This window comes from Vidua chalybeata, chromosome 1, assembly GCF_026979565.1.
Source record: "Vidua chalybeata isolate OUT-0048 chromosome 1, bVidCha1 merged haplotype, whole genome shotgun sequence".
In the NCBI taxonomy this organism is placed as follows: Eukaryota; Metazoa; Chordata; class Aves; order Passeriformes; family Viduidae; genus Vidua; species Vidua chalybeata.
This window is the reverse complement of record NC_071530.1, coordinates 97,112,810-97,125,110: the sequence shown is the minus strand read 5'-3', so window position 1 is coordinate 97,125,110 and position 12,301 is coordinate 97,112,810. Positions and strand designations below refer to the sequence as shown.

Below are 12,301 nucleotides of genomic sequence, written 5' to 3'. Positions count from 1 at the left end.
TGCTGCTCTACATTCTTTCATGATCATTTTCAAGCACAGACATCATGACTTTTTTTTGTTTCTTTATTTGTTTGCATATATATTTTATTTGAAAATGTGCAGCAACACTAATGTATTTTCACTCTTGATGAATAATGTAAATATCTCCCTTTATTACAATATGGTACCTTGAACAATTTATATGATTATATAAGGCACAAACAATAGCAAATGAGGCCTACGTAGTTCTAATTAAATCTTCTAAGTACACTAAAGAATCCCAGGCTTTTGTTTTAAGCAATTGTCCCATTTTATTTTGACAGCAGCATCAGCATAGTTCTTTCATCCTCCTTCTCCTCTGTTCAATCACTTACTTTATTTAGCACCTTTCTAAACACAGTTTCTTTGCTTTCAGCCTGGTATGTGTGGGATGAAAACCTCCCGCTCCCAGAAACCCTTCTATGGGAAAAAAACACACCCACACACCTTCACCCCTGCACACGCACAGCTCAGGGTGACATGCCACGTGTGAACATTTCAGAAATGCTAAATAAAAATTTATTGTTGCATCTATAAAAACAGACTCTGCCTTCCTGCTGCTCATGCCAGACACTGCCACTGCTGTCTGCTCTGCTCATGGTCGCATCTTGCTGCCTGAACAGAAAGTAGGAGGAGGTGACAGCACTCAGGATAGGTTCACAGGCCTCTTCTTAGCAAGGAAGTGCTCATATGCTTGTTATCCTCCACCAACCTCTTTTTGCAGCATATTATCATATTTTGCAGTTGTACCTATGCCTATCTGATATTGGATATTTAAAGGAGAAAAAAAAGCAAGATTTCATATTTTTAAAATGTATTCTCTTTCAATTTTTTTCTTGGAAAGCAAATATCAGGAATATGGAGGCATAGAAGAGTGTAAAGAAACTCTCTGAGATTTAAAACATCAAGCAACTAAACTAAAATTCTGCAGCAGGGAAATAGTTGAAGTTGAGAAAATCTTCTGAAGGAATAATAAAATAATGGTATCATTTCTCCCCATCCCCTCCTGCCCTTGCTACAAGCACTTAGAAGTCAAAATAACTCTTATGTGAAAGTCTGGTCCCCATTCATTGATAGAGATTTTCAGACTTTCTCAGTTTTTTCATGTCCACTTCATTTTTGTTTGGTTTGGGGTTTTGCTTTTGTTTGTTTTGTTGTTGTTGTTGTTGTTTTGGCCTCTGATAGTATTAGTTGATACTGTTTCTGCAGAGATTCTTTCATTCCCTTAAAAAGTAATGCTCTCTATCAGAAATAACTAATTGTGGCAAACACATTTCTCTCTCTCTCAGGATTTTTCATAGAGGTCCACAGAGAGAATGAAAGAGAAAACAATTTCTATTTCTGCTCCTTGTTTTTCCCACGTGGAATGTGTTTGGAGAATTGTTTACCTGGGGTGATTGCTTGATTGGATTCTGGTGAGGATTATTTGAACCTGACGGCCAATCAGATCCACCTGTGTCTGGACTCTCGTGAACAGGGTCATGAGTTGTTAGTAGTTAGATATGGTAGTTAGAAAAGTAGGTATGTAGTTTTAGTATCTTCCTTTATATAGTATATTAATGTATTATAGCATAGTTATAATAAAGAAATCATTCAGCCTTCTGAACTGGAGGTGGACATCATCATTTCTTCCCACTGGGTTCGCCTGCATTTTACAATAACTAATGACCTCAGCAAACTTTTCAAAACTGCAAAGTTCACTCAGCTCTACAGTAGAGAGAGGTTCCCAGGTTCCACTAGGTTTGCTGAAGCTCCACACACAAATACAGTTTTCTTCCTCTGCTTGTAATAAGCAGTGACAAAAAAAACTGCATGAAAAGGAGGCTTAAAATTTTAGGAAGACAAACTTTCTCTGGGGCTCTTCTTTTCACCAAGAAAATCAGTTTTCAGAGAAGAAAATATTTTGAGTGACCCTTTCACCCTTTCTGAGGAGACTAAACAAGGCATTATATTTACCTCCTAAACTAATGTCTTCCAACTGTATTAGCACATACTACGTGATTTTGTTAAGTTTCTGAAAACACAGGTTTGCCTCTTTTTTCCAGTTTTAATGAGTTACTAACACCAGTTCTACAATTAGACCAGAAACCAGAAGTACTGTTGTGTTTGAAGAATGCATTTTACTAACAGCAGCTGTTCAGCTTATGAAAGTTAAAATGAAAGTATTTATACTCCTATATCCTTAAATCATAATTTTAAATATATATTAAATTATATTGTGAAAAATGTGGTGACTCTTTGTGTACAAATTAATTCTGCATTATACACTAAACATTGAGCACATAATTGTAATTCACCTGCCAATTGCAGTTTGTTTGTATATATTCTATTTTTGTTGATTTTTTCCTGTTGTAAGCTGAACTTTACTTTTTCCTGTTGTAAGCTGAAACTGTTGCCTAGAGTGCAAGGAAAGTGAGAAGTCAAAGAGAGGGAGGGAGAAAGAGTACAGTTCTAATAAGAATGAGAAAATAATTTTCTCTTCAGGTATAAACAGTTATGAACTCCTAGCAAGGAGAATTTGGTTGCTGAGGAAGAAGCCATCTGTTAAAATCATATAGAGCGCTATGACAAGATTTACCTGCAGAAGGGTCTTGAAGATCTGAGAGGCCAGAATTCCAGACTTTCATCCTGTCCAGGAATTTCATTGGTTCAGGATGAAGAGCATTTTACCAGCAACAGGAGTTCAATGAGCAGGCAGAAGTTAATACAGGATACTGTGCTCAGCATTCACCTACTGTTGATGACCTGTGCTGTCTCACAGTGGCAAAAGGGAGAGAAATGCTGTGCTGAGACACTGCATGTCACAGCCTGCATGTGTGTGTGTGTGTGTGTGTGTGTGTGTGTGTGTGTGTGCATTTGTGCCCAGCTACACACGCCTGCCACAAGGCTCTTCAGGGGTTTACAACAGGCAGAGCACAGGATAGCAGGGTTGAAGCCACAGAGAAGAAAACAGGCAGGGGAGAGGGGAAGGGAAGGGAAGGGAAGGGAAGGGAAGGGAAGGGAAGGGAAAAATCAGGCTGGATCCTAAGGATGACTATTGGAACCAGTGTTTCCCAAGAGTGAAAGCCACAGGTGCCAAGGCAATGGATAGGCTACAAACCCAAGCTGCTCAGCCCCTGAAGTGTTATATGACAGGAGTGTAGCATGAGGACACACTATGGAGAATTTGCTGTCTTACTTCTCAGATCCTGTGAATGGATTGTTTTATGGGCTGAAAACATACCGGTGAAGAATGAAATGCCTAATTTGTTTCATAATAAGTTTGTTATGCAGCTTGGTACCTGGTAGGAAAACATAAAAAATCAATATATCATCAGTGTTTTTACCAAAGGTTTCTTCACATTTATTTTTGTCCTTATTAAGTTATAAATTCTATTCCTGTCTTACAGGCCAGCTGAAAGAAAGGTTCATCATTAGAAATATATGCAGCTGCAGAAGCTTCTGCAGACATTAAATAGTAATCACCTGTTAAGAGATTTCCTTTAGAGTATTTGGAAGTTTAAATATCTGAATCTGTAATTCCTTTTATCCTCTGCTTTTTATCTGCCTATGTTAATTTAATAAGTTAACTTGTATTTCTCCAAATAAAATATTATTCCATCTGTCCTAGACAAAACTATCTCCTTAATTGTGAATACTTTAAAGCTGTCACTGTAGACTTTCTATTTTCCCATGCAATTTTCCAAATTGCATTATCTCAAAATTTCATCCATCACATTTACTATGTGGGAAACAAAAAACAAAGTTACAAAACTCTTGGATCTGGATTTAACTACTGGGTGTCACTGCAGTTATGTTGGATAGTAGAGATAATACCATACTTTATTTAAATTGAATTTCCAAGTGGTGGCTGCAGTGGCAAAAAATTATGGAAGAGTAGTTGAGAAGATGAAGTACTTTTGGCTTATAGAGGTAGCAGAATACTAGCCCTCAAAAAAATGTTTAACCCATTAGATTCCACTCATGCCCCCTTAGCATTTCCCTATTTGTGTAGGCATAATTGGAATGGTCACCCTTGTACCCTGTTTTATTGTTTTCAAGGTGTTTCCTGTCCATATAATCGCACATCTTTCACTTGTCAGCCCAGTCCACTTCCTTGCTCACATGTGGGTTGTCATCTCACTTTCCTGTTGCAGCTCCCCTCACCAGTCTGTTGTCAAGGATGCTTTTCTCCTCTGTCCTCAGGTGGATCCTGTCTCTTTCTAGCATTCCTTGATCAATAAAAGAGCCCATGGTGATAAAAGGCAACTTGCTGTTGACATCAGCCGTGCAACTCAGTCCCGGCCCATGGAATTATCCTTCTCTTCCCAGAACTTTCTTCAGCAGAATCAAGAAGAAGACACCACCTAAGCTGCCTATGTCTTTGATCACCCCCTCTAGCACCATGTAGTCATGCCTGATGTGCTCCAGATCTCTCCTGGACTGATCTTTAGTGTACATGTGAAAAAGCAGCAGGACAAGCCTCCTTCATCTCACTGCAGCACCCTAAAGTCAACCCTGGCAGCAGCAAATCTCCCCAGACAGCAGGATGTGTCAGCAGATGAACAGACAAGATGTGAGGGTCATCCCCAAACTATCACAAAAGAGATAAAGGTCAGGTAATAGCCATAGCAGCCATCTGACACATGTTCATCAAAGCAGTGCTCGTGTGGAACATATAAAACATGCATTCTAATTTTATCTTACTTTGGTAAAAGTGCAGCAGTCCTCATGGGTACTGAATGTTACAATTTTTTCCTTAACATAGCGCATTCCAATGCAAACAAAGTAACCAAGAGTACCTAATAGCATCATTATTCTTAGTAACTAACAGAATGTTCAAAATGTTAAGAATTAAAAAGAAGAAAAGGAAAAAAAAGTAAAAAATTTCCCCAGAGGTGAATAAAAGGATCTGGATGCTCTGAATGCTAGCCAAATAATATCAAAAATGTAATCATATTGTCTGTTTCAAAAGACAAATTTTCTCAGGTATGTCAACAGAGAGTTACATACAAGATAAAGGAGGCATTTTTCTGCTTCCTTTAGAAGTGGTAAGATCTTAGATGGAATATGACTTCATACTATTAATCTTATTAAAATAAGGTTTTACACAAATGGGAGAAAACTCAGATGAGAACAAGAACTGATTAAATTTAGAATCACGAACTGAGAAGAAAAGCTGAAAGAACTGTGTTTGTTTAGTGCAGCGGTATCACAGAAGCATAGAATCATAAATGTGTTGGGTAGGAAGGGACCTTGAAAATGGTTTAATTCCAACCCCCTTGCAGTGGGCAGAGACAAATTCCACTGAACCAAGTTGCTCAGAGCTCCATCTAGCCTGGCATTGAACATTTCCAGAGATGGGACTTCCACAACTTCTCTGGGCAAAAAAAATGAAGGATGAAGGTTGGTAACATGACACTTTCTTTCTCTATTTTTCAGAGAACAATAATTAATAAAGTCATTATTAACCAAGAGATATCTAGGTTAGATATAATGGGAAAAATCTCCTTGTAAGACTGGTTACATCCTGTAGTATGACCTCACAAGAGTTTTATGCATGCATTTCCAGTGTGGGAATTTCTCAGACACACTAAGGATACGCTTCTCCTGCCTCAGAAGGCAGAGATGGATGAGATGAATTCGGAATGTCTTTTCCAGCCTGAGTTTTCCACAATTTTATACCTGCTTTTGATCTAAGCTTTTCATTTGGAAAGGAAGAGGAGATATCTTTTGTACTCCCAACAGGGATGGCTTGGTTTCTTTCCTTTTACTGTTTTATAGTGAAGGGGCATCCAATCTTTAGGTCATCATAAAAGATAAAAAGTAAGAAAAGCAGTATTTAACAGGTCAATAATCACAGCAGAAGTGTGAAAAAGGCATCTTCACTTGTCTCCATCTTCTTGCTTTCTAATTAGGTGCTGACAATGTGGCTGACACCATGTAAGATACAGAGATAATTCTGGCTCTGGGGAGCTCAGCATCTGAGAGCCAAAGAATGAAGGTCCCTCAGGATTAGTTCTTGCTTCCATGTGCTTTAAAAGTCTGATAATTTTTCACTGTAGACCTATGAATCACATTCTAATTCGAGACAGAGATAAATAGAAAGCAAGTTATTTCAGGTGAATAGGGACTTGAAAAAAAGCTATGCAACGTGCTGCTTTTGGCAGGCAGAAGAGCATTAATATAGAAGTAAGTGCTGAGTGGCATGGATATCATCACACTAGCCAAGAATAGAAAAGCTCTGTCTCTGCTATCACAGAAGAGGTTGATCACTCTATTTAAAAATTGGGAGTACTTCATGGTACATCTGGCATTTAAATACTCTATTAATGAACTTCCATTCTTATTCTGAGTTCCTAGCAAAACATATCCCCTGAGAAAATGGTCCATTGTCACTGATTGACAGAAACAACAATTCACCCATAAATTAGAAAAATAATCCACCACAACCTCAAACCCCACAATTCCCAGTTAAAGAACAGGAAAAAAAATAATAAAAGGGAGACTCCATCCCCCAGGCCCCCAAAACCAACAAAAAATCCCAACAAATTATGCAACTCTGAATAATTCACGCTGTGGATATAAAAGTCACTACATCAAAATAATTTTTTCCCCATTCTACTCAGAATATAGCATGGAAATTTTAAAGTCAAACTAACAGTATTTTAACACCCAATTGAAATAAAATTCCCGAGAAAATAAACAGAGTTTTCCAAATATATAGAAATTCTTGTTAATATTAACCATTCTGAAAAGGCAAATATACAAACACAGGACAAAAATATTCCAGGTAATTATAACTTCATTTGTTTTTAATAAACATACAACACTGTTCTGCCATAAAGGCCAGTTTTTAATTAAGTAGTGTATATATCATATAATTTTTCACTACTGAAGACTTTCAACTTTCTATCTAGATGTGTAGCAAAGGCATGGTGCATAGTAGGTCAATATGAGTTTATGATCTCTCTAATGATGTTTATTATATTTTATATTTTAAATTAAATTTGCATTGTAAATTTACTCATCATCCACTTTAAGATTTCTGATTCACTTTTATCTGATTGAATTCTGCATCACAAAGCTCTTCACAAATAGTTCAATCATTTCTGCTTCTGTTAAATTTGAAATAATCAACATTCTAATTACATTTCAATGAAAACTTTAAAACTCTTAATTCAGGGACTACTGCATTTTGAAGCAATGCAACCTAGAGAGCTAACTATTAATAAGGCCAAGAGGTTTTGGAAGGATGTGTGAAACACATGAAGCCAGATGTACTTACCAGTATTTCTCAATGCAGCATGAGTCAGAGGATAGTTTGTGGTTGTGTAGGAGGCATTAATACCATGGTCTAGAAATGGGAAAATTATAGCACTGAACAGCAGCTGACAAAGAAATTCTTCATTCTTTCAATAAGGGCAAGACAGAAAAGGGTAAGATTATCTTTATGGGCAATGACAATAGAAAGTTCTAACCAAGCAGTAATGGTACATAATGTATCATCACAGATATGAGAGTGCAATAGGAAGAAAGTTTTGCGTAGTGTCTGTACAGGGAGCTTAAAATATATCAATCAAATTCAACAGAGCTCTGGACGTGGAAGATATTTTGCATGTAAATTATAACTAATTTATTTTGCCAGATTGGAACAAGTCAGGAATACACTTCAGGTTTGAGAATTCTTATATTCTAGATGTAAAGTTATTAATGGAAATCATATTTTTAACCCAATATTTGTCTGTTGATATTGTCTTAGCTTTTCTGTTTATACACCCTCATTATAATGCTCCATGGAGTCAAGTACAGCTGAAAACAACAGATTAAGAACTTTAAGGCAGATATGTAGATGACATGACAAAACCTGAATTTCCTGGCCAGAATAATTCCTTAAACTTTTTTTCTGTAAATTGATACTTTATTCATACTTAAAAGAAAAAAAAAAATCACAGATGAGTTACTTTTGTACTGATGGCTTTAACAGAGCAGAAAAGAATCAAAGGACTAAAGACCGGTCTGGAAAGGATGAAATAAATAAATGCATCCATACCTCAAGTGGCCAAAGGTAATCAAATACCAGACAAACCAGAAGAATACAATGCACATTGTGTAAAGATAAAATACTTCCCAGTACTTCTTCCAACACTTCCCAATACTTCCCAACACTTCTTCCAACACTTTTATAAATTAAAGTCATTAAAGTCAATGTTTCCTTTTAATGTTCTAAAGACTGTAGACATATCTTTTCTCTGCATACATTTCTTTGCAAAAGTTATTAGTTTAAAACAAAAGAAAGAAGGATTGCAGGAATTCCTGCTGCTGCTTTGCTGCTGTTAGATACATGGCTGGCAATTGGTGAAATGTCACAGTTGTTTAATGTGTTTTGATTGGTCACCTGGGATGAAGAGTATAAAATACACCTCCCTACAGCGCTGTCCAATGGACTGTCCCAGTGCACTGCTCTCTCTCTCTCACTCTTCCATTTGAAATTAAAGTTTCAACACCTGCACCTTCAAATACCTTTTCTTCCAGTCAGCAAATGAATGAATTAACATCTCTTCAATGATCAATGATTCCTGTGTGACATCTCCAATTCTAATGCTTCTTCTATTAATAGTGACTTCAATCTCTGCTCCTCACATTTTATACTGAACTTGAAATCAGTCTTCAGACATACATCCCTAAACATTGTACATAAGAAACTACAGATCACTTTTAAACTGTTCCTTAAGAATGATGGAATAAAGATACTGACTATTCTTACATAATCTGTGTATCTTAGAAAATATGTAAAGAATTTTTCTCTGAAAGTAAGTGTTTTGTCTGCTTAGTGCAGGAGGATTTGTGACTCATATAATGTGGGAACATTGAGGATTAAAAAAAAAGTCCCTTGAATTCAGTTCTGAAAACTGTTGGCTATATGCTCACTCTGCAAGGAGAAAAAAAAAAAAAAAGAAGGCTCAGATTCACCCAGCTGGCAAGTAACTTCCTGTGGGATAACTAGAGTGTTCTTTACCCATACATTCATGTGTAAAAGAGGCAGCATGAACTCTCAAGTTCTTCGCAATTATGGTGCAGGATTTCAGCACTGCATCCACATTTAAGAACATCCTGTAGCTACATAACCTGTGAAGTTTCTGACATAATATCCTGAATATTATTCCTTTTCTGTCAGTCTGTTTCAGTAACTGTTTCAGTCACTGGGCATAAAGAAAGCATGGATAACATGGTGCAGTTTGCCGGAGCTCTCTCTCACCTATTTCACAAATGCCGTAGGAAAATTCAGACAAAATTCATAGCAAAAGGAACAATATATGTCTAAGATTTTTATTATATATGCTGATAAATCTAAATTAAGACCACATCTAGTAAAAAAAAAAATTAAAAAAACTATCAGTAGAACAATTGCATCAACAATTTTATATAAGTGGTGATTTATCACCAATTCTAGGGTCTTCCATCTACCAGCAAGGAGGACAGCACACCAAGAGAAGATCTCTGTAATGAGAGTTATAGTCTCCTGTGTCTCCTAGGATCTCAGGTCCTTATGCCAGCTCAGACATAATTTTTCTTTTTTTCCTCACTTTTGTCCTTGATTGAAAAAGAGCTGTGTTCACCCCACCCAGACCATGGTGGGGTTAATTGATGTTCTGTGACAGAGAGTGAGCCACAAGAAGAGTCCTAAATAGAGTTTCTCCAGTCTTATTTTGACGCCCCAGAAACGATAAATCTGTTGTGGTCTCTTATTCATTCAATAACATCTTTACCACACATGAAAGAGTGCAACCACCATGGACATTCTTTTTATAAAGACACCTTTACTCTAAAGGAAAATAAAGATATTGTCAAAATACTGAGAAAAACATGCTTAATGTTTTTCAAATACCTGATTTCTTTCTTCTCTTTCTGTTTTTGTTTTGAAAAGCAAGCCATGATCCCCAACCTTTCTTATCATGTTGATCTGGTAGTGTCAGAGTTTTGTTACCATGTGAGTTTCTAGATCTAGTGACACCATTAGATACTCCTTGAAATCTTTACTCATTAAGGGTCAGCACTCAAGGATTCAAACTATGCAGATCAGAATCACACTAAATATGCTCACTTTGTATTCGAATTTTTAAAAATTATACAAAGCACATGGGAAGGCAGAATCAGACTCATGGCCTCTGTGGATTACCAGGAATGAAGCATTAGAACAACTTCAAGCAGATTGAGTGCAGAAACATTCATTGTTTTGCAAGACAGTAAAAGTTAACCCAAGATACTTTATTCAAATTTATGTAAATGCCAGCAGATATGATTGACATGTGAAGAACATTTCACATTTAGTCTAGTTAAGAAATCTCCATCATGAGCATAATGCCATATGGCATTATTTCCATTTATTTCTGCTATTTCCTTTCAATGGAAATTTTGAAAGCCAATCATATACTCTACATCTATAGTCTGGTGTCAGCTTTCATTGAAGTATGCACTGAGGTTCTGCAATGGCATAGTTACCTGCTTAAGTTGGTGCAGGAATGTCTCTGTGTCCAACAGTAACAGGTCATTAGAGATAAATCCTGACAATTTTCAATGCCTTTGTGGCGTGATTTAAATTATAACCGAGCTTTAGTTTTGATTGACACAAAAACCTTAATAATACCTACTTAACTTCACTGTGTCAATTCACAGGGCAAGCTTACGTTTCATTTTGAATATATGTGTCCACAAAGTTGCATGTGTTTACAGGCACACACTTCACAATTTAGCTCAGACAATCAATACTTACAACTAAAAGCATGAATTACAAAGCATTAGATACCATGCAAACCACAAGAAAAAGAAATTATTCTATTACATTTTTGTTGATCAACTGAAGAAGAAGAAATGGATTTTGCAGTGAGTTGTTTATTTGTCTGGGGGACTGTAGATAAATTAACTCTTTTAGAAAAGTAATGTCTATTGGGAATCAATAACTTATAAATAAAAAAAAAAAAAAAAAACCAAAAAAAACCAAAAAAAAAAAAACCAAAAACAAACCACATTGTAATTGGAAAAAAAGTTTAATTACCTACAAAGTGATCATTCTTGTATGCTGGCCAGATTTCTTTATTCTATTAAAAAAAGATACCTTAAAAAGCATTTAATATACCAGGACCCCAATTATTTTTTATGTGAATCTTTTAGAACAAGATCCATGTACAGTAAAATATGAGACTAACAATCAGCTTTCTCAGTACACTTACCCTGGTGCAGAAAAAAAAAAAAAAACCAAACACTTTAGAGATGAACATCAATGTCCTAATTTTACAGTTTGGAACACAAAAAAAAAAATGTATCTGGTGTCAGCAGCAAGCTAAAATACTGTCTACATGGATGTGAATTTTACTGTTTATTTAATCTCAGAACATGTCCTCCAGGAGTTAATATACTTGGTACTGGCAAAGATGCTGATAAAGTAAGATAAAGTCTGAGTGAAAACAGTTCTACTATGACTACTTCATAAATAAATACACTCTCTGGAGTCTGATTTTAATAACATATTTAATTTACAGTGTAGATTAAAGCTGTAATGTTTATCTTTACTGGCAATACACTTCATTTTCCTCAGATCAGATCATGTTTATACATATCTACCAGGAGCTGAACAGGATTGTTCTCAGAAATCTTTATTCCTTAAATGGAAAAGGATTAATTTCTATTCAAAATTATTGCCAACCTTTGTAGTTGATTTAAATAGACATACTTGAAACATGAGGGGTTTGCTGTTGATTAAGGTTTCACTTTTAGTGTGCTCAAACCAAGAGAGAGATCCCACATGCTGAGAATACTGAACTCTACAGAATCATTTCAAAAAAAACTTACCTCTGGTATCAAATCCACTTTTTGTGTGGTTTACAGGGTACTCAAATCTGCAAGGTGATTGCCTAACAGAGGTGCTGGACCGAAGAGGATCATTCCACAGGAAGGTGACTGCCTTGTTTCTTGCATCATTTCAGATTACCTCTAGCAGAGACATCCAGGAACAAACAGCTGGTATCAGTGCTGCCTTGGCCAGGAAAAGGACTACAAGAACTTCTAGATCTCTACTACATGTAACTTTCAGAATTATATAGAAAATGAACCCATTGTGTATAAAGGCTTTGCACTGCCAGAAGTCATGTGGGATTGAACTGAATAAGAGATCTATTTTGCCTGTCTTTCAAATGCTAGGAACTGAAATTTCCTTCAGATCTTTTATTTCCTAGCTGGGAAATACAATCAAATGTTGAATGGCATCTATTTTCACTCAGGGGAATGGGAAAGAGGCATATAATTT

General features: G+C 36.2%; 1 protein-coding gene across 1 annotated transcript in view; it reads right to left on the bottom strand.

Moving 5' to 3' along the window:
* CD226 (CD226 molecule) overlaps positions 1–12,301 on the bottom strand; it is a 35,193-nt gene that overhangs the window by 22,167 nt on the left and 725 nt on the right. Inside the window, 1 exon segment of the mRNA XM_053941303.1 lies at positions 11,054–11,096. Within this exon segment, the coding sequence (XP_053797278.1) occupies positions 11,054–11,096 (43 nt within the window).